The sequence below is a fragment of the Phaseolus vulgaris genome, chromosome 2, assembly GCF_000499845.2.
Source record: "Phaseolus vulgaris cultivar G19833 chromosome 2, P. vulgaris v2.0, whole genome shotgun sequence".
NCBI lineage: Eukaryota > Viridiplantae > Streptophyta > Magnoliopsida > Fabales > Fabaceae > Phaseolus > Phaseolus vulgaris.
In genome coordinates, this window is record NC_023758.2 from 46,714,733 (window position 1) to 46,738,255 (window position 23,523).

The following is a 23,523-nucleotide window of genomic DNA, read 5'->3' on the forward strand; positions in this document are numbered from 1 at the left end:
CAGAAAATTGAATATTTTTGCAAGGTTTTGTTCAGTTTTTTTTTTCTTTCTTGTGAAAGCCAATTAAACTAAAATCACATATTATACTAATACTGTTTTTAGATAATGAATGTCTAACAGTATTCATAATTATTATTGTTATTATAATATGTGAATTTGTTATAAGAAGTTTAGTTTTGATATTAATTTGTAATTATGTTTAAATATCAGTTGTTAGAAGAAGTGATAAACCCTAAACCCTAGAATTAAAGTTGTGGTTCAGATTGAGAAAAAACAGGATGCAAAGATACATAGATACTTGTTTTATTTTGTCTCCACCACCTGAATTTCAGATGCACTCATTTTGGTCCTTAAACATTCCTATTCATTGAACAACACTTTGAACTTGTAAATTAAACTATAGGTTTAGCTTTTGTTATAAGCAAATTAATGTCATCAAAATTCAGCTATGTCTATAGGAATATGGGATTCGGTGTCCCATGATTTTGAGATCTACATTATTACTAACAATGCACTCAAGTAATGGAAAAGAGGTTAATGAATTTCATTTTTCCCAACATAATTCAACTTTTTATTTATATTCATGTATGTTTCCGGAACTCATGATTCCTCCTCACATGCTCTTTCACCCAAACGTGTCCCACATCTGTCAATTATTACTTTTTAATTGAGTTAAATAGTTTTCATATCATTAAACCTATTGTAAGTATTTTTTTTTTTCATTTTGCAGTTAAAAATTTAGTACTATGTTTGTTATGATTGATTAAAATGGGTGTTTGAGTATATATTAATTTTAGAGAATAATGATTATTATAAGAGTTTCTACCTTTTCTAAAGTGCACAGTAAACATAAAGGAGCTTATTGAGGTCACATGGTAGCTAGGGCAGTCGACCCCATGTTAACTGATTCATGTTGGTTACTTATTTTACTGCATGTATGTACTTTGTAAGAAAATTTAAAGAGAAAATAAAAAATAAAAATTATCAATTTGAGAAAGAAAATGTTATTACTTATTTTCTAAAATTCGGTAGATAAAAAATAATATATAATCAATTATATGTGATAATGTAGTAAATTATGTATAAAAATAATATCATATTTAGATAAATAATTCATTACATATATGTTTTTAAATATTATATTATAGTTATATGTTATATAATTTTAATTAATAATTATTTTTTATTAATAATTATATTTATAAACAATTAATTAAATTAACATTAAAATAATAAATAAAGAAATCTAATTAATTTTAATTTTAATATAAAGAAAATAAATTTAATATATTATCATTTAAAAATATAATTATTTTATATATTAACAAATTACAATATTTTTGTTTTAATTTAAAAATTATTTTAATTCTAATTTTTTTTTAAAAAATATTTTTATATTTTTATATCAAGTTGTTTTAAAAAATATTTAAAAAAATATACTGCTCCAATTTCAATTTTTGTCAAAAACAAATAAAATTTGCAGCAAGTTTTCTCAATTAAAAAAAAAAGCATTCCAAACAAAAAAAAAATCTACACCTCAATTAAATAAAAAAAATCAATTTGGAGCCCATCTTGTGCAGCCCAATAAAATAATAACAGAACCCTAATTCCCTAGATCAGACCACGTAACAATGGACCAAACTACCATCGGCACCTCCGACACCACCGTCGACCTGCAACCCGCGACCACCGCAATCGCCGCACGAACGCACGAACCGCCATCACCCTGCGACCTAACCGTCACCACCGCGCGAACACTCCGCTCGATCGCTACCACCGCCGTACTCATTTAGAGAAGACACACCACCTCCGCACACTCCACAGAAGACGCAAAGTGAAACCAAAACGAAAACGAAACGCGAAACTTTGAAGGTCAGTTTATTTCATTTATTTTTCCCATTCAGATGAACACCGTTTTGGTTAAAACGAAAACCCAGTTGCACTCGCCATCTAAGAGTAGACTCGCGAGTTTGAGCGAGTTCACCGAGTTCACTCCGATTCTTTCGAGTTTACTTAAAAACCGAGTTTATTACTGAGTTAACTGGCTTCGTCTCTTTTTGTAGGATACGTCTCTTGCAAGCAACTCCTCCGTACTCCTCCGTTCTGCATTCCGATACCGGGCATCGAAATCTGCGGTGTATTCATAGAATGGGGAAAACGGCGTACAAGAGGTTGCTGGGAAGCCAGAACTTCCGGCAGCGGCTTCTTCTCGCCACTCTCTCTTCCACTCCCATTCTCATCGAAGATATTCGTGCCGACGAAACTTGGCCAGGTCTCCGCGACCATGAGATTTCACTCCTCCGTCTCTTCGAAACTGTCTGCGACGATTGCCACGTCGAAATCAACGAAACAGGTATTTCTTTTCAATTTCATTTTTTTTTTATGAATGAAGTTTAGTTGCAGTACCACCACCACCAAGGGATTGATTGTTCATTTTATCTGGGTTGAACAGGTACCAAATTAAAATACAAACCTGGAACTATTATCGGTGGCAGGCAACACAGTGCTCATGATTGTGGCGTCTCGCCCGCCATTGGCTATTTTCTGGAGCCACTCACTGTGTTGTGTTTGTTTCCCAAACAGTAGGCTCAAAGGTATAGTAGTTATAATAATTTGATTTTTCTTTGAAACCTATGTCAGAAGGACCGTATTAAAATGATTTGAATTAGAACTGTTTGGGATATTGTTTATCAGGGATTACAAATGATTCTAAGGATCCATCGGTTGATACCTTCAAGTCTACTGCTTTACCCATATTGAAGCGCTTTGGAGTTCCCTCTGAAAGCTTGGAGCTTAAAGTAGAGAGTCGCGGATTACCTCCCAATGGTGGCGGCGAAGTTATTTTATCACTTCCTGTTGTTCAGAGTCTGGCTGTAAGTTTCTGATTCTTTTGATGATTTCGACTTGTATTTAAATTTGTTTGTTATCTTATGTGTACTTCCTCACAGGCTGTTAGTTGGATTGATGAAGGTTTTGTGAAGAAAATTAGAGGAACTACCTTTTCAACCAGAGTGTCTGTTCAGTTTGAAAATAGCATGATTAAAGCAACCCGTGGAATAATCAATCCGCTCGTTTCTGATGTGCACATTTTCTCTGATCACAGATCAGGTCCTCAGGCTGGAAAGTATGATTCCTTCCATTCAGTGAAATTTGTTGAATATTGAATTTCAGTTTTGAAAATATATTTGGTTGAAATAGGAAGAGTCATAGTGTTGTAACTCCTTTTGTTGGACATTTGCTGGTGCAGCTCTCCTGGTTTTGGGATTTCGCTGGTTGCGGAAACTACATCTGGTTGCTTCATCTTCGCAAACACTGCTGTTTTTCATGCGAGGGACGATGATACTTCTAGCCTTGCAGATGATGCGAAAAGAGACCTGATGCCTCCGGCGTGGGGACTACCAATGCTTTACTTGGTGAGATAGCTCAAAGTGGAGTGGTAGATTCAGCACATCAGGTTAGTATGTCAGCTGTTTCTTTCTGCCCTTTTAATGTTTTTGTGTCAAGTGATGGATACTAGAAAGGATTCCCCTAATATTTTCTTTTTATTGTTTTGGTTTATAGGGCTTGCTATTTCTTCTTTGTGCACTATGCCCTCAAGATGTTTCCAAGGTTCGTGTTGGAAAACTTTCCCAGTACAGGGTTGAAACTCTTAGAAACATTAGGGATTTTCTAAATTTGAAGTTCATTATCAAAACCAGAGCCGAACTCACAGTCAGTTTTTCTCAAGTGTGTTGGTTATGGCCTGAAAAACCTTTCTCGAAAGGTATTATAAAGCGCGCGGTAATGGATAAGTGTTTGCTATTCAGGACAAGAGAAATGCTAAAAGAAATAAAATCTATATGTGAAAAACGCTAAAATTTATATATATATAGCTACCAAAACTGGGTTACAATTGAAACTGAACTTCACCTCTTCTTTTATTTGGGAGAAGGGTACATCATGTGTTGGGTTTTGGCTCACTTCTTATGTGGAGGCCCAACCCATTGTGAAATTAGGTTAGTTTTCATTTGCTTCTAATTTTTCAATTGTGTGATATAGTGCAGTCAAGGAGGCATAGAGAGAGTAAAGAGAGTTATCTAGAAACACTTTAGGAGAGAGCCATCAGCAGAACAGTCAATTGTGTGCCAGGAGTGTGCCATCTATAGAGGTGAAATAGAGAGTGAGAGTGAAACAGAGAAAAGAAGTTAGTTTCGTCAGCAACTTTCGATCGCCGTCGCTTTGTTCACCGTTGGATTGGGCTGAAACTTTGACAGCAGGTTCACAACGTGAGGTACAACAATCTAACCGTTCACACTGTAACAACGTTTTCTGCGTTTTTCTTGATAACGAGAATTTTTGGATCGCCGCTGCTGCTTCATCTACCGTTGGATCAGGCTGAAATTTTGACAGTAGGTTCACAACTTGTGGAGCTTCAATTGGACCGTTCGGATCGGTGAAAAGTCACCGGAACAATGAGTTATAGGCTGCGTACGGTAACTGCCGTTTATGAACTTTCTGGATTCTTATTCTGTTGTATTTGGCTGATTATTGAGCACGAGTTGTGCTGTAATTTGAGACTCTTTGTGTAATCTAATTTGATCATAGTGGAGTTTGATTGACTGGCTTGTGCTCGTGATTTTTACTTCTCACATTCAGAAGGTTTTCCACGTTAAAATTCTTGTGTCTTCCTGAAGTGTATTTTTGTTGCTACGATTATTTGTTATTGCTCCTCAGATTATTGCGAGTTGGGGAAATTATTATCCACTTCTTATTAACTCTGGTTGAATTGAGTTTTGTTCTGTTGAATTTCCCATCAGAGTGGTATCAGAGCTCTTTGGTTGGAGCGGTTGGACTGCTTGAATGATGAAGGCAAAAACAAATAAGATGGTTTGTTTGAACGACACTAATTATTACTTGTGTAAGAAAAAAATGAAGGATCTGTTATTTGTGAAGAAATTGCATCTTCTTGTGTTTGCTACTGAACTTCACGGCTTCTCAGTGCCTTCTTCTCTACAGAATCAAAGAACTTGTAGCCAAATTCATCCTGACTATAACCAATGAAGATGCACTGCCTTGTCTTTGTGTCTAACTTGGATCTCTCATCCTTAGGAACATGCTCATATGCTTTACAACCGAAGACTCACAAATGATCATACTTAACATTCTTGCCAAACCAAATCTTGTCTGCCACCTCAGCATTCAAAGCAACTGCAGGACTCAAATTAATAACATGCACTGCAGTGTACAATGCCTCACTCCAAAAGTGCTTATGCAACTTTGCTTTAGAAAGCATACACCTGACTTTTCTATCAGTGTCCTGTTCATTCTTTCTGCTAAGCCATTCAACTGAGGAGTTTTAGGAGGAGTCCCATGTCTGATACCGTGTTGCTTGCAATAAGCATCGAACGGTCCACAATACTCACCACCATTGTCAGTACGAATGCATTTCAGCTTCTTGCCTGACTGTCTCTCAACCAAAATATGGAATTCTTTGAATTTTTCTAGTACTTGGTCTTTTTGTCTTCAAAACATAAACCCAAAGCTTCCTAGAACAATCATCAATAAAGGTAGCAAAGTAAAATGCACCACTATATGACTTTACCTTATGGGCCACAAACATCAAAATGCACTAGTTCAAGCAACTCTGACTTTTTTGAGGGAGGATGCTTCTTGAAGGATACCCTGGTATGCTTACTAGCCATGCAATGAGAACATTTCTCCAGCTCTGCACTCTTCAATCTCGGAAGCACATCCTTTTTGGCTAAACAATTTAGCCCCTTCTCACTGATATGACTAAGCCTTCAGTGCCACAAAGAAGCGTCCATATCCATGACATTCACATTATCTTTAGAAACCAATGCTTTTGTCCAATACAATTTACTGATTCTCTCCCTTTTGACCACGATGAGATTACCTCTAAAGAGTTTCCACTTTCTTGAACCAAAGTGATTTTCAAAACCACTATCATCAAGCATCTGCACAGAAAGCAAATTAAAGCGAATATTTTGAGCATGTTTGACTCCTCTTAGCAACAACTGTATTCCTCTTAGCAACATCACCTATAACAATTACCTTGGACACACCATCATTATCCATCTTCAACACTCCAAAATCACCATAAGTGTAAAATGTGAAGAACTCCTTCCTTGGTGTAACATGCTCTCATCTGATACAAGATTAACTGAATCATGATCACGGAGAATAACAAGATCATCATCATAGGTAGCAGTAGAAACATGATCATCATTGTCATGATATTTCTCCTTCTGCTTCCCTTTCTTATCCTTGTTCTCCCTTTTCCATACAAAACAGTTTCTCTGAATGTGCCTTGTTTTGTGACAATAATGACACTCCACATTCTTGTATCTAGACTTGGATTTACATATGTTGTTCTGTCTACTCCCTTTCAGTTCCTTTCTCTGGCTTCTCCCCCTATTTGCAGTGACAAGTACTTCGGAATGAGATGAAGTACCATGTGCCTTCCTTCTCATATCCTTATTAAGAACACTACCTTTGACTCTTTCTAAGGAGACAACACCATCCGGGGATGAGTTTGTAATTGAAACCCGAAATGTTTCCCAAGAATCTGGTAGAGTATTCAGCAACCATAATCCCAAAACTTCGTCATCAAACTTGATGCCCATTTTCTGACAATTGATCTCAGAGCCCCTGAAAATCATTTAAGTGATCTGAAATAGAAGTGCTCTCCTTGTACCTCAAATTCATCAAGGAATTCAATAAGTATAATTTATTGTTCCCTGTACTAGAGGCATACAAAGTCTCAATCTTTTTCCACAAGGATTTTGCGTCTTCCTCATTAGCAATGTGATTATAAACATTGTCTTCAACATACTGACGAATAAAACCACAGACCTGCTGATGCTCAAACTTCCAATCCTCATCACTCTTATCTTTTGGCTTTTCAGTAGCAAACACAGGAAGATGTAATTTCTTCACAAATAACAGATCCTTCATTTTTCCCTTCCACAAGTGATAATTAGTGTCGTTCAAACAAACCATCTTATTTGTTTTTGCCTCCATCATTCAAGCAGTTCAATAGCTCCAACCAAAGAGCTCTGATACCACTCTGATGGTAAATTCAACACAATAAAACTCAATTCAACCAGAGTTAATAAGAAGCGGATAATAATTTCCCCAACTCGCAAGAATCTGTGAGGAGAAATAACAAATATTCGCAGCAACAAAAATACACTTCAGGAAGACACAAGAATTTTAACGTGGAAAACCTTCTCAATGTGAGAAGTAAAAACCACGGGCACAAGCCAGTCAGTCAAACTCCTCTATGATCAAATTAGGTTACACAGAGAGTCTCAAATTACAGCACAACTCGTGCTCAATAATCAACCAAATATTATAGAATAGGAATCCAGAAAATTCATAAACAGCAGTTACCGTACGCGGCCTACAACTCATTGTTTCGTTGACTTTTCACCAATATGAACGGCCCAATTAAAGATCCACGAGTTGTGAATTTGCTGTCAAAATTTCAGCTCGATCCAACGGTGGATGAAGCAGCGACGATCCGAAAATTCTCGTTATCAAGAAAAACGTTGTTGCGGTGTGAGACTGATTTCTCACTGCTCAATCAACTTCTCAAATATCCGAACGGTTAGATTGTTGTACCTCACTTTTTGAACCTGCTGTCAAAGTTTCAGCCCGATCCAACGGTGAACAAAGCGACGACGGTCGAAAGTTGTTGACGAAACTAACTTCTTTTTCTCTGTTTCACTCTCAATCTCTATTTCACTCTTTATAGATGGCACACACTCAAGCTGTTTCTGCCTTGCTGATGACTCCTTCCAAGAGTGTCTCTAGATAGCTCTCTCTATTCCTCCTTGACTGCAATCTATCACACAATGAAAAATTAGAAGCAAATAAAAATTAACCTAATTTCAACTCACAGTTGGGTCTCCACATAGGAAGTGAGCCCAAACCCAACACATGATGTACTCTTTTCCAAATGAAAGAAGAGGTGAAGTTCAATTCAGTTTCAATTGTAACCCAGTTTTAGCATTTTTCACATATAGATTTTATTTCTTTTAGCATTTCTCTTGTCCTGAATAGCAAACACTTCTCCATTATCGATGTTATACAAGAAATCTCTGTTTATAACAACCATGCAACTGTTTGTGTCTATGATTATCCAAAACTTAATACTCTGATAAAGCTTCATCATATTTTATTACTATGCTTATGCAAGCTTTGTTTTCCAACAAGACAACATAAAAGTTGATTAGCAATTGGCAAAATTACTATGGAACAAACTGAGTTTGAAGAACTTTTGTTGTATACTATAATGAATCATAATCAGACCACATGGTTTTCATTATCTTTTTCTGACTCCTAGTAGAATCATTTTGCTTTCTTCTTGACTCAATGTGAATAATCAAGAGATATCTTTTCGGGGTTGAGGGTAACATGGATCCAGTAAGTTACACGAACTTGTCTGCTTTATGATGAAGATTTAAATTACACAATCATTTCAACACTTCCATTGTTTTGAATGTTCCCTTTTCACATAGACAAGTCCAACGAAGATGCGTTTCTTCAGCTAATTTAGGTTCCATTTTAGATTTTAAAACAGGAGATATATATTATGGACACCAACACCTATTAGACGCCTTAAACACCTATTAGACGCCTTAGAGCAATTTTTTTTTTTAATTTAAAAGCAAATCAAGTAAACTACTAAGAAAGAGAGGTGAATCACATATAGACAAACTTAAAAATCAAGTCTTTCCTTAATTGCTTTCAATTTCAAAAAATTAAAGAGTAGCAACTGAAGTGTCTACTCAAAATGCAAAATCCTAAAAAAAAATAATGCAAATGTTACAGTTAATACTAAATAAATAGTTATAAAAAATGTAAAAATAAAATAAAATAAAATAAATAAAATATAGGAAATAAAAACAATAACAATAAAAATAAAACCAAAAACATAAAAAAAAATGGCAAAAAAGGAGTTAAAAAAAAGATATAAAATAAAGACAAATCAAAATAAAAGATATAAAAACAAATCAAAACATGATAAAAATAACAGATATAAATAAATAAAATAAAAGTAAATAAAAATGAAAATAAGATACAAATAAAAGTAAATCAAAGTAAAATTAAAACAAAGGATATGAGAAAATAAAATCAAAATAAGATAATGATAATATAAAAAAAAAATCAGATATGATAAAAGAATATCTTGAATATTATATTTTTTTAATTTTCTTTTTTTAGATTATAATAAATAAAAACTAATAAGAAGAAAATACAAGTTAGCTAAGAAAAAATAAAATTAGGAAAAAAAATTATAATAAAAAAATCTTGTATTTTTTAGAAAATTTGCTTCTAATTTTATTTGATATATTATAAATTTTATTTTCTTTTTTTTCTTTTCGAAATTAATTTTCTGTTTTAGTTAAGAAACAACTTAAATTTTTGCATATTTGACCTATTAAAAAAGATAGATGATTTCTCTGCATAATTTACTTTAAAAACAAAAATTAATAAAAATAATAATTTTTTTTGTTAATAAGGAAGATCCAAATAAATTCAATTATAAAAATATTAATTAAAATAACATATTTATTTATTATTATAATTCAATAATATATGTTTATGAATATTTTTTTAATCAATATTTTTTTAATTATAATAAATATATTCTCATCAATTAACCTATGCAATATAATGTGATCTATTAACCTCTGCAATATAATATCAATATCTATTGGTCGAGTTCCCACTATAAATTTCACCACCACCATGCCAACAATTCAAACATACCATTACTCCTTCTTACACATTGCTTTCTCTTCACAAACAAACTACACCGTATTTTCTCAAAGTTTTTGTCCACAAACAAATTAGCAATGGAGATATCAAAATCATCGGTTGAACAAATTCAGCCTCCAACTTACGGAAACTTAGTGACCATTCTGAGCATCGATGGAGGTGGCATCAGGGGCATCATCCCCGCCACCATTCTTGATTTCCTTGAGTCTCAGCTTCAGGTATTTCAATGCTCCAAAACCTACTTCATTCATTGACCAATTCCATTGATGAAGAGACATGTTAAATACGTAGTACTATGGAACACTGATAATGAAAATGATGTAGGAGTTGGATGGTCCAGAGGCAAGGCTTGCAGATTACTTTGACGTGATTTCAGGAACAAGCACGGGAGGTCTTGTAACAGCCATGCTAACTGCTCAGACAACAACCATCGACCACTTTTTGCTGCCAAAGACATCAAGCCCTTTTACTTGGAACACGGTCTTAAGATTTTCCCACACCACAGGTAATTCATTCATAATGTTCTATCTAGATCAAATCATGCATGCATTCATTCATTTTGAGAAATTATGAGTTAATATATAGCATACTTTGCGTTGTTGCAGTGGGCTTGGTGGAACTATAATAGCAACAAGTCTATGCAACCCTTTCTTTTTTCTCCTTATCAGGTTAACTTTCCTCCCTCTGTTTTTTTTTTTTTTCTTTTCATCACTTCTTAAATGAAAAGAATGAGAAAGAAAGTAACAGGAAGGTTTGAAATGAATTGATGCAGATGAAGAAATGTTCTTACATGGATGCTAAACTCTGCACACACTTTCACTAACCAAGACTCCCAAGGGAACCTACACCAATTCAATCTCATTGATGGCGGCGTCTGTGCAAATAACCCGGTAAATATATATGCATAAACTAAAATTGATTCTTGTTTCAAAACTTTTATTTGACTAATTAATGATAATGATGAATGATATTATGATTGACTTGTTTTGTTCTGGGAAATTGATGAGGCAGACCCTAGTTGCCATGAACGAAGTTACAAAGCAAATCATGAAGCAAAATTCAGATTCCTGATAATTTCAATAGGCACTGGAACAGCAAAAAATGAAGAAAAAATCAATGGTCAAATTGCAGCAAAATGGGGGTTATTGGATTGGCTAACCTACAATGGCAGTACTCCATTGACAGACGTTTTCACGCAATCGAGTGCATACATGGTTGATTTCCATTTATCTGCTGTGACTCAAGCACTTCACTCTGAAGATAATTACCTTCGAATTCAGGATGATACCTTGAATGGAACGGATTCTTCAGTCGACATTGCTACGAAGGAGAATCTGCAGAAGCTTTGTGAGATTGGTCAAAATCTGTTGAAGAAATCAGTTTCTAGGGTCAATTTAGTGAATGGTGTCTTTGAGCCACTCGCCAACGGGGAAACTAATCAACAAGCTCTCACAAGGTTTATTTTTTAATTACTCTAATTAGTTTTGGTTTAATTAATAGAATTATTATATTAATTGAATATATTGTAATTAGTGGTTTGATTTCAGGTTTGCGAAAATACTCTCTCAGGAGAGGAGGCTCCGAGAGATGAGATCCCCACACACTACTAAGAACCCCGTTGTCTTCTAGTTCTCTTAATCATTCTATATATTTATATATATATATATATATTTATTTATTTATTTTTCTCTTAACTTTCTTCTGTACATTTCTTAATTCAATTCATTTTGTTGAATACGATGTAACTTCAATTCAGGGGCTACTTTATTATTATACTTTTGTCTTTATTTAATAAACTGATATAATATAAATTCTTTATTGATTAATTCCTCGTCTTATTGTTATTTACCCTAAAACAAAATCAAAAGTAAAAGTAAAACAAAATTATACTAATCATATAACAAACTATTAGAATAGAAAACCAAAGACTATATAATTCCTTATATATATATATGCATGAAGGTTTAAATCAATTATGATGTATACATTCCTAGATTTGAGATATGACTGGATCCAAAGCAAAAGAACTTGTTGACTGATCCGGGTAATCAATAAACCTTCAATTACCTTAAATCAATGTTATAAAAAAATTATTATCAACATCATATATACCATAATTAAATAAATAAACATTAATTTTAGCATGAGAGAAAGAATTGATGAAGATTTATCAGTGGGTTTATTTTAGGAGTAGGTTGGATTGAAGAAAGTTTTAACTACCAATTATCTAATTATTTATATTCTAAATTTGGTAGTAAAATTTTTGATAGCTAATTAGATTAAATTTATAAATTATTTATCAATAATATAAATTAATTTAGAAATTAAAAAAATTAATTTTTAAAATGATCTTTAATTTAATTAATATAATAATTAATTATATTTTATTATTAAAATTAATTTTTATTTAATGGTTTTCTTGTCGGTAGTGCGTGGTGTCTTAATCACTTCGGTCAGAGTGTCCGAGACACGTCAGCATGTCAGTACAATTTTCACTTATTATTTCATTAATATTATACAGGTTATCTCAATAAAAATTCTATTTAGTTATAAAATCTGAGATAAAATTATGGCTTAATTATATTTCTGTTTTCTAAAACTTAGGATATATCTTATTTTGTTCTTCAAATTAAAAAATAATAATTTTATTGTGCGGAGACTAAAAGTGTTAGATTTTATTTTAAAACCAATTCATTAAGTCGTCTATACTATATATTGTTTTAAATCAAGCATTTAAAAACTAAAATCATATTTTTCAAATTTCGAAGACTCAAAAGAACTGTTTGTAAATTTGAAGAACCAGCAGTAAATTAACCTCAAATTTCATAAACTATAAACATAAATTATCTGATAAAGATTTTGAGACAAAATTTAACATGAAAATACCTGGAGCCGATTGAATTTGGGATCTCCTAAATGCAAGAAGGTGTGGGCTTATGAACATCATAGAAATAAAATTTTGCTGAAAAATGGATATATGTAAAGAGATGAAGCAATTCTAAAATTATATTGTGACACAATTGTAACCAGAATCTTTTACTGTGCAATTTTCAGATAACATGAATAGTTTTTTTCTACCAACAAAAGTATGATTCCTATTGGTCCATATCAGAGGGTTGATCTGGGAGCCCTGGCGCATATGCAACATTTGAAAGAGATTGAAGCTGAATTGGCAAATACAACATTTGAAATATGTTGTTCAAAGGTTATCTCTTTTATTTGCGTAATATTGATGTTGACACTGTTGAGATTGTCCTTCTAAGGAGCTACTGTTGTCTTTCTCAGGGGATGAGCTGCTTGTATAGTCTTCAATGCCTGATGTTTGTTTAAAGCAGGGAAACTGTCTATTCAGATCCCTGCAATGATAAGTAACTGTGCTGTTTTATAACTAATTTGGATCATCTCTGAGGAGCAAAAGCAAGTTCTGATATTTTTCTAGAGTAATTATAATTTCATATTCTTGGCAACATCTTTTCAATAATCAAGCTTATTTTTAGGCTGATAGTAACAAAGGAAGTGGATAAAGAAAAACATTACCAGAAAAAAACTTTAAACTGCATGGTAGAGTTGCTAAATTTTGTGATGATTACTTTAAAAACTCATAATTAAGATGAGTTTTAACGTGTTGATATTATAGAAATTGGTAAACAATAATAGTTTAAAATTAAGCTCATGAAGTTTCATGTATGTAAATTATAGAATGTTTGATTTTAATACATTTCGAGTATGTATATATATATATATATATATATATATATTCCATTATCCACTTATTAGAAATTATGGTAGGTATCTCTTTCAATTAAAAAATAAATACTATTACCAATTTTAACATTTACTATTACTATATATGCATGACACATTGACATTTCACGATTAGATATAATGACAGAAATATCAAATGGAATATTATAGGATATTGATGTATAAATATAGAAATATATAAATTCAATTCTGCAATATTATAATATTAACATATGGTGAACATCAAATTAAAAATTGCCCATGATATATAGAGGTTAAAAATATATCATAACCAAAAACTAAATTGTCCATTCCATTAGTGGTAGTCTATTTAGCAAAAAGGTTTGTGCAATAAGTTGCTGATAATTTGTTACCTGGGACAAGCTTTCAGTTTATATGAGGATAAAAAGCTATGAAAAGGGAAGGGACAAGAGCATATTACTTCAAATAGGGAATATTCATATTTCTCAATAAGATTGGTTTTCGACCAACAAAATCTTGCCACTCCTCTGGATCAATTCTTCCATCTCCTTTTGAGTCTGCTTCTTCGAAGGTCTGTGCAACAATACAAGAGGGGTAGAGTTAGATATTTAATCACATGTTTTACACAAATATAATTAATTAAGGGATATTAATTAAAGAGAGGAAAAAGGAAAGTGATCATACCTTATCAATTACGACCTCAATAATGTCATGAGACAGAACCAGATCTGACTCATTCAGTAGTGCCAATACCATCTCTCTTACCTTCCATTTGAAAAATGTTCATCAGAGTTACTTCTAGTTTATGCTAATTTATTTCTTAATCATCTCAGTATTTTGTTTACCTCGTCACGTTCCATAAAGCCTCTTTGACATATATCATAGAGTCGAAATGCAACTGCCACATTAGACACCAAAGACTTCAATATAAATACTGTAAAGTATGCAGACTCACACACTTTTCAGAGGAAATCTTACAGTCTGCTTTTTGTGCCTGTGGTGCTGATGGGTGGAAGACACTTAGACCTCGAATGAACTCTCCAAATTCTATCACCCCATCTTTATTTGAGTCAAATAATTGAAATAACTGTGAACACATTTAGTACACAGAATCACTGTCTCATTCCAAAAAGGAACACAAAAAGATTGTAGCACAGGTCAGTGGCCACCATCATCCTATATTTTATTATCACAGTAACATGATGCATATGTTTTCTAAATTCTAAAGGCTAAATATGAAGAAACTGACCCTGTCAGTAAAGAAGCTTTGTTTCTTGCTGCTTCCAAGTACGCCAAGCTGAAACTCTTCCTGCATAAAATTCAAGATATATAACCCTGTTGATAATTAAGTGGCACAATGTCAAATACAGTAGAATAAAGGTAAACTACACCACTTTCTTGAAATTTCTTTCGAGTTATACTTGTGTGTCATGTGTTGTGAACAGCAATTCCTTTAATTATTTGAAATATATATAATGTGTTTGATACAAACTCCTTAAATTGTTCGAAGCAGAATATAATCAAACACGTTGAAGAGTAGAGGTATGCGTGAAATTTCAAGAGATTACAAGAAGTGTTTAATTAGTGTTGAGCCTGAACTCATGAGCTTAATTTAATTACTTTGCTGATAACCCCGTCGTCCACCATGGAGCTGCTTAATTTCTTGTACAGAACATGCAATGCTTCAATGTCAGAAACTTTAACTGCACAAGCATAACCAGAGGAATAAGAAAATGATTAATCAAAGCTGAACATGAAATCTCAGAATACAAAAGGGATGCCAAAATTAGAAAGAATGCTTACAATAGGTTTGGGAAGCAAGAAATGGTGGATCTTCATGATCAAGTCGCTCTTTGGTGCAGCAACACCCCATCAATTCAACTTTTTTTCTGTGTTTCCACACTCTGCAAGGGGTCGAGAATTTGATACGCACTTAACTAAATATTACTATAAATATAATCTGCAGGGAACAATAGGAATATTTTTGTATTAATAATAAATAAAAAAGTATAAGGACTTTTTTTGTCAACATTAACAAAACTAATTTTGAACCTATGGGTTCTTTCACAAACACTAATACTATTTTTGGACCAATATAAATTAGAGTTTTTTCCATCGATGTTGATAATTATTTTTCGGTTCATATTTTTAAAATTATTTTTCTTTAATGTAAGACTACATTATTTATTAATCAAGTTAGTCAATTTTTTTCTATCAAATTTGTCAAGACTACTTTTCAATTAATTCCAGTTAAACAATAAAAAAAGTGAAACAATTTAAATTTAATATATTTGAATTTTATGAAAATTATAATTTTTTTAATCCAAATGCAAGATAAGACTCTTTGTAAGAACACTCTTTTTTTTTCTATTAAAAAAACCACTTTGAAATAAAGATATCAACCAAACATGTGTGGAATTTGTGGGACAGAGAAAAATAAACACAATGAATAGCTTGATGTTAGGAAAATTACAAGACAACATCTTCCATAGAAGATAAATTTAGAGTTACTTCAAGCAATTTTATTGTTGGGAAGTATTTACATAATAATGAAATTGCTTAAACAGATTTGAATTGCTCGCATAAGGAAACTCTTGTTAAAAAAATGAAAAATACTATTTTCACAAATATTATTATATATTATAATCAAGTCTAAATTAAAAATGTATAAAACAATAAATTGGTAACAGTTGTTTATAACTTTTTTATTGGAGTATAATTAAACGTGCGTTCTTTAATTCTTTGAAGATAATATGATATTGTGATTCTACTCTTACTTAACTTTTTTCACAGTAAAATCATGTCACTTTAAATAAATAATTTATTCTGTTTTATTAAAATATGAAATTATTCTGTTTTATTAAAAGGAATCATCTTAAAGAAATATGGGTGGCGCCGACAGTGTGGAATGGCACCCAATTCAGTAATAAGGCGCGAATCTAATTCAAATTCCTATGTTCCCAAACAAGCATTCTCCGCAGACGCAAAGAAAATTTATTCTTTTTGTACGATAATAAAAAAAAAGCTTACCTAGGAGGAATCCAATAACCTTAACCAGCCAATATTTTACTCTCAACCGTCAAGCTCACCTTGAAATTTGGTCTTATTCTGGCCTCCAAGAAGTACATTGCATGTACAAAATCATGATAGTTTTTCAACAACAAATTAAGATACAACTCACTAGTTTAGGGATTTTGATATCACTATTATTAAGAAATGAATTTCAAACCTAACTCAACCTTATAAAATCGATTTAAAGTTCACTTCTTAACATAATATCAAAGTCATTTAAAGCCTATCATAACGAAAGTTTGTCGGACTTATCATAGCGATAGTTTGTTGACCTATCATGCCACCCGTTATCGAGTCGTTATCGAATCATCCATAATATATATTTTCACGTACGAGTTGATAGCTTCGACGTGAACATTAACTAGATATTACATTCTTTATAAGTGAGTGCAAACTTCACTTTATAAGTGGATTTTTTGAAATTGAGTTAGATTTAACTTCTTAACAAATATGAAAATATTTGAGAGTAATGTATAATTTGTGTTATTGAAGCATGGAACACTAGACTGGTTAATGGTGTTTTCAACATATTATACAATGTATTCAGGGAGCAATTGTATGCTGCCTAGTGTAGCTAGTCTTCCACCTCAGAGTGCAAAATAAAGCTGGGAAATGCCAGAGTTATATCCCTGATAAACAAAATCATAGAGTCAAACACTAAAAAAAAAGTGTCAAAGTTTCAGTGTCCACCAAAGTAACTCACTTTAGATAGGGTAGAGTCATGATCTTGAGAAGAGAAGGGTTTTTTGTGACATAATCTCTCCACTCTTCGTTATCTATCTTTCCATCTCCTTTTGAATCAACCTCCGTCATTGTCTGAAGAGATTAAGCCAAGAAGAAAATAACCAATAAAGGGAAAAGAATTGGAATAGCGGATTAGTGAAAAAATAGAGAAATTGGAGAGCAGATAACCTTGTCCACAATTGCTTCAACAACATCATCGGGAACTGTAACATCTGATTCAGTGAGAGTAGCCAACACCATTTCCTTCAACTTGAGTATACCATTAAGCACAGAATAAGAACGAAGCATAAACTATTAAAGTGGTTATAGCAAAAAATGTAAACGAAAGACCACAGAGAAAGCTAGCGTACTCACCTCGTGATGCTCAATGTATCCACTCTGTGTAAGGTCAAACAATCTAAATGCAACTGTTAGAAAGAAAAATTGGCACTATGCTCAATTCACATAACCAAAATAACATACTAGCCAAATAACGTTTGATTCATGTAATAAACAAATGATTTCGTACATTCGATTTTCTTCTCTTCAGAGGTATTTGGATGAAAGATACTCAGCGAGCGAACAAACTCCCCAAAGCTAATTACTCCATCACGCTTGATGTCAAACATATCAAATACCTGCATTTTGCTGATAAAAATAATGACATTTTCGGCACTAATTTTTGGCAAGTTCTGGAGTCATGTCTTCATTTAATATGCACAGAAATACAAACCTAAGTGATTACTTTCATACACAAATTAAATTTTTAGATATTGGGTGATCCATTCAAAAACTTGTTGATATCTTTATCCATCATTACAATTATATAAACAGAAATGCTATTTTGTAAAAAGTAATTAACATTCTGGTACTATTCACATTTTTCTTGGATACATGTTGGCGCACTTAACAGGATGTAAGAAAATAAAATAAAAATGTACAAGGACGCACCCTATCTGCAAATAGATTCTGCTTGCTACCATTATTAAAAAGTGCAAGATGGAACTCCTCCTGCAGATAAATTTTTTCAAGAATTTAACACTTCTAACTTTCGTTCTATCAAAATGCTCAGAAAATCATGATGACAATTCAGCAATGTAAAGGATCGTGGTAGTAGAAGAGCAGGGTAATATTAGCTCATTTAATTAACGAGGAAAAAAATATGGAATCCTTATTACTAGAACAAGCTTAAATGGAAATACCTTGTGAAGGAAGTCATCATCAACAATTGCACTACTTAGTTTCTTAAACGTGCAAAGCAAAGCCTCAATCTCATTCACAGTAACTGTCAAAGAGTAAAGGACATTTGAGAGTTAAACTATAAGAAAACTCACATGTGTATCCCCTCAAATGTTTGGCAAGAGTAATTCATGTGTGCATAACACATGCTGCCAAAATGTTGTGACAAGTTGTAAAACCAAGAACTAACACCTCAAATGGAATCCTGCTTACAGAATGAGGTATATGCTAGTTAGGTCTATTGACTAGCAGCATGCCAAAAACTATAACATAAAGGCAATGACCATATTGATAATGATAGCAAGATCGTGGTACATTTCATGAAAAATCCAAGAAATAGAGTTCAAAATAATAAATAGTGTGTTCTACTCACAAGATGTTTCCGAAGCAAGAAGGGTGGATAGCTCTAGCTTAGTCTTTGGTCTAGCTTTCTTCAAGCAAAAGCACCTCATAGACTTGGACATAATTTCAGTTTAAGAATTGTAGGACATAATTCTATCGGAGACACCACTTTGAAACAGATTGCACCTGCCTGCATCAAAAATAAAAAAAATGTATAAGTTCATGATTAATCATTAGAAGACTTTGCTAATGTGCCAGAACTCTTTTTCCGCCAATTGATGCAAACTCTAGTGGGGAGTCCGTGTAATTTATGAAAATTTTTAAGTTCTTTACCGGTAGGACAAACCAGAACCAGCACCAGAATCATCCGGTATCAAACACCGTTTGACCGGTAAGAGTTAATGCACCAAGATATTATAAAAAATATGCAACAAAAAATAATTTCATTCAAGTTACGATACACATTAAATATGTTCAATCAAAGACAGAGTACATTATAAATTTTATAAATAAACAAATCTCTTATATAATAATAAGATAAGTTTAATCACTATATTAACTATACGGTCGAAAAATCTTTTGATTACAATCAAGAAGAGAAAATATTCAATTGTCAACCCGGTTAAATGTATAGGCAGTGTACAATTACAAGTTCAAATATTGTTAACCTTAGTGTATAACAAAACGATTTATTTTCATACATCCATTTTCAATTTTCTGTTCTATTTATCTCTTTAATTCCTTTCAGGTCATCTATCACTTTTCCACTCTTTATTTTGTCCTTTTTATCTCTCTTCCCATCTATACACCACAAAAATGGTGTAAACTTTATATCTTTGACCATTTTTTTTCTCCTTTAGATAATTATTGGTTTGTAAAACAATCGAGTCTCTGCTGCCACACTCTTCTGAGAAAATTATAAAAGTGAAAGGAATCTGTACCTGTATGGATATTGGGGACTGAGTAATGTTGGTCCACGTCGATACAAGGTGTCTGCTTCACTCTTAATTGTCCTGTCCTTCGAGTTTCCTTCTTCTTCGCTGTCCTCGGTCGACCAGTGGGGTACCTGCGATTCTGCTCCGACGCTCAAGTCAGTAATCTCTCTCAGTGAGGATCTCTTATCATATAACAAAAACATACCTTTTTCTCTCTCTTTCTCTTCTTTTGTATGTTCCTCTTGGGCTTGGGCCCTCTGGATTGTTAGTGGTTCGCGACGTGTTTTGTGGTTCTGGGGTCGTGTTAGATGGTTTCCTGGGATCTAGGGGATGTTCCCGAAAATCCAGGGATTGCTTACGTGTATTTGTTGCTCAGTGGAAATTGTAACCGTTAGTCCCATGTGTAACCACGTTAATTACTTAGAAAATTTTAATTTGAACCATGCGGTCGTCCGGTCCCGACCGGTACACTTGCCCCCCAGGCTCGAGGTCATGGAAGGACGAAGAGTCATATAAGACGCAGGGGTTTTTGAGACAATGCATGATAGCTGGCATCATTAATGTGTGGCAGAGATGTGACGCATGGCAGAGTCGCCGTTTGGGGATGCTGTCACATCTAGATCGATTGAATGGTAGGGATTACGCGCCGTTTCGTGTGCCGAGCGCGTATGATCGTTAGATTAGAATTGATCTAATGGTGGTAGACGAACGCAGGGGTTTTGCTTCTCCTATAAATAGTGCTTCATTCGTGAAGTTGAGGGTTTTCTGTTTCTCTTGCTCTGAGTTTCACGTCGCTTGCTCTGTTTGCTAGGTGTTGAGTTTGTTGCTGGTGTCTTCTTCAACTCAAGGTTAGTCATGCCTTCTTCCGAGGGGTCTTCTAGTGTTGTGGGTTCGTCTTTGACTCGCGGTGCGAGTCAGGCATCGGAAGGCCCAACGTACGACTGGGTCGATCCTGCTGTTCTTAGGATTCCTAGTAAAATAAAGTCCTCTGATAAATTAGATGAATTTCTTGCTGTCCATAAAAACTTTTTAACACCAGATTGTCCGGCAGAGGCGTTATACGTCGATATATGTGGTGTCACCGACCGTGTGTGTCACGGCCGGGAAAATGCTCCGCACGAATTTTTCTTTGTGTATAGCACTTTATTTTCTCATTTGTATGTATCTTTCCCCTTTGATGATTTTACTATGAGTATCCTTCGGATACTTAATGTTGCACCAACCCAGCTACACCCAAACTCGTGGGCCATTTTACAAGCCTTCCGGATTATCTGTCAAATTTTTGGCCTTACGCCAACTCCTGAGTCTTTCTTGTACTACTATAATACTCATCCTAGCCATTCGGTGGGTTGGTTATCCCTATCTAGTCGTCCGGGTAATGTGCGTTTTGCTGCGTTTAGCTCCTCTTACAAAAATTTCAAAGACTATTATTTTAAAGTTTTAGTGGAGCCGAACGGGCGAGATCTTTTCTATAACGCTGATGGGACTACCAAATTTCCCTTTCATTGGACCGAGAAACCTGCCACGCTTGAAAATCGATTTTGGGAATCCTTATCCCCTATTGATCAGGAGATTTTGATGATTATAAACCAATTGCCGTGTAGACTTCCCACTCGGGAACTGATAGCTCTCTATGGATCGTCCAAGCAATGGGCAGATCTGAACGGTGAGCCTCTTTGCCCTTCGGTAATTCGATTTGATACTTGACATTTATTTAACTGTGTGTTATGCAGATATTGTCGTAACAATGGATCCGAGTTTGAGTAAATTCATGAACAGCTTGAAAAGACAAGCGAAGAAGAGCAAGGTTGCTGCCATTGCTGGTGTGAAATCGAAATCCCCAATTGCTGTTATCGAGGAGGAGCCGACCGAGACTGCTATTGTTGCTCCTATTGCAAATAAGAAGAGGGGCCGCCCGACCAAGGTACCGAGAATCGAGGCGGGCCCTTCTTCTGGAGGCAAACCCCTCAGCATGCTGGGAATTGGGATACGAGTTGCCCCCACCATGCAATTTGATCTGCGACCAGAGGACGAGGGGGTATTGGCTGCCGTCCCGACTTTGGACCTTATTACGGAAATGGTAGAACTTCAGTGTCGGGCAGCGGTCGTAAGCCATGCTATTGGTGAGGAGTTGAAGAGGGCTGAGTCGGTCGTGATTCCCAAGTTGAAGCGTAAGCTTGACGACTCGGCCACGTCTTTGAAGAGAGCTTTGGAGTCTGTTGAAGAATGCCAAAGGGAGAGGGAGAAGGATAGCCGGCTTGCGAAGGAAGAGCAAGAAGCATTAAAAACCGCCTTGGCTGAAATGACGACCGAACGAAATCTTTTAAAGAAAGAAAAAGATGGTCTGATGGCTGAAAAGGAGTCTTTGACCGCCGAGATTGAACAATGCCAAGGTTTTATGCTGCGTGTAAGTGAAGAGAGTTTTAACCAGGGCGTTCGTCAGGTAGCTTTCTTCCATGGTGTGCCGACTAATGATAGCCGTTACGACCTGGGTATGGATGTGGTGGATGGCCGCCTAGTACCTCTTGGAGGCGAAGAGGGTGAGGAGGTAGAGGGGGCGGAGGAAGAATGTCAGAATCGTGATGAAACTGTGTCGGAGGGCCCGCAGCAGGATGAAGCCATCGAAATAGTATAATTTGTGAAAATATCTGGACCCGGGTTGTGGGCGTTTGAACAATTTACTGCTTTTAGTTTTTGCTTTTTTCCGCACACTTCTATTGTTGTTGAACATATCATGTCAGTATTCGAAGTCATGCGCTCGGACAACACTTAAGTTACCAATTGTATGTTCTGACCAAGCTTGGTAGATAACGTTTAACTTATATAACCCAAGTCATATGCTTTGACCGCACGAATGGTTGAGTAATAATTTAATTATTAATTTCTGACCAAGGTTGGCGAACGAACGGCTAACCACTTAGGTTATTAGTCATGTTTAATTTCTGACCAAGGTGTGCGAACGAACGGCTAACCACTTAGGTTATTAGTCATGTTTTGACCAAGGTTGGTTAATAACGTTTAAGTTATAATTTATGTATTCTGGCCGGATGACCGGGTAATTAATGATTGAATTTCTGACCAAGATTGGTGAATAACGTTGAAGTTATGATTCGGATAGCTGTAGTTATATAATTCCGACCGAGTCGACGGTTGATTAATAATTTGATTTCTGACCAAGGTTGGTGAATAACGTGTAAGTTATTATTCGGATAACTGTAGTTATATAATTCCGACCGAATGAACGGTTAATTAATAATTGGATTTCTGACCAAGGTTGGTGAATAACGTTTAAGTTATTATTCGGATAACTGTAGTTATATAATTCCGACCGAATGAACGGTTACTTAATAATTGGATTTCTGACCAAGGTAGGTAATTTAAAGTGCCTCGTTAAAACCTTCTCGGTAGAAAACCCTCCTTAGGGATAAAGACAAGTACAGTTTTAGACACAGACATAAATTGCACCCATGCTTCTGATATTTCCAAGGAGGAGAGTTATGAGAAGTCATCAAATGATCTGATTGTGTCCTCAATTAAAGACAGTTGGTAGGACAAGTTTGGCCGAGGACACTGCCAGAAATTTTTCAAGTGCTCCTCAAAAGTCCATTGTGGATAATTCAAGGGAACTCAGGTTTGATGATAATGTTGATTCATATGAACCTCTTGTTCACATGGATGTAGATGTTGGAGGCAGTGATAT

The 23,523-nt window shown here is 34.5% G+C and overlaps 1 protein-coding gene, 1 long non-coding RNA gene and 3 pseudogenes across 2 annotated transcripts; 2 read left to right on the forward strand and 3 right to left on the reverse strand.

Annotated features, from left to right (window-relative positions):
- Nucleotides 1–1,582: 1,582 nt before the first annotated feature.
- On the forward strand, nucleotides 1,583–8,329 carry LOC137812736 (probable RNA 3'-terminal phosphate cyclase-like protein; annotated as a pseudogene).
- Nucleotides 8,330–9,699: 1,370 nt separating this feature from the next.
- On the reverse strand, nucleotides 9,700–11,086 carry LOC137812737 (uncharacterized). Its single transcript, XR_011081277.1, has 2 exons — nucleotides 10,946–11,086; nucleotides 9,700–10,230 (listed from the first exon to the last, which is right to left on the reverse strand). It is a non-coding gene; the product is annotated as an uncharacterized lncRNA (long non-coding RNA).
- LOC137812735 (patatin-like protein 3) lies at nucleotides 10,152–11,604 on the forward strand (annotated as a pseudogene).
- Nucleotides 11,605–12,752: 1,148 nt separating this feature from the next.
- Nucleotides 12,753–15,453, reverse strand: LOC137809818 (calcineurin B-like protein 7; annotated as a pseudogene).
- A 1,519-nt stretch (nucleotides 15,454–16,972) lies between these two features.
- LOC137812738 (calcineurin B-like protein 8) lies at nucleotides 16,973–20,381 on the reverse strand. The gene is made up of 9 exons (XM_068614911.1): nucleotides 19,830–20,381; nucleotides 18,920–19,078; nucleotides 18,510–18,592; nucleotides 18,259–18,318; nucleotides 17,837–17,945; nucleotides 17,683–17,735; nucleotides 17,497–17,577; nucleotides 17,288–17,400; nucleotides 16,973–17,213 (listed from the first exon to the last, which is right to left on the reverse strand). The coding sequence occupies exons 2-9, from the start codon at nucleotides 19,008–19,010 to the stop codon at nucleotides 17,159–17,161; spliced, it is 645 nt and encodes a 214-aa protein (XP_068471012.1). The 5' UTR covers nucleotides 19,011–19,078; nucleotides 19,830–20,381; the 3' UTR covers nucleotides 16,973–17,158.
- Between the last annotated feature and the right edge of the window lie 3,142 nt (nucleotides 20,382–23,523).

Excerpts from the sequence above, each read along its gene's own strand:
- LOC137812738 (XM_068614911.1), bottom strand. The coding sequence starts at position 19,010 with ATGTCCAAGTCTATGAGGTGCTTTTGCTTGAAGAAAGCTAGACCAAAG. Across the intron at positions 18,319-18,509 it reads ATGATGACTTCCTTCACAAG|GAGGAGTTCCATCTTGCACT; the intron begins GTATTTCCATTT and ends ATTTATCTGCAG. Across the intron at positions 17,401-17,496 it reads TTGAAGCAATTGTGGACAAG|ACAATGACGGAGGTTGATTC; the intron begins GTTATCTGCTCT and ends TAATCTCTTCAG.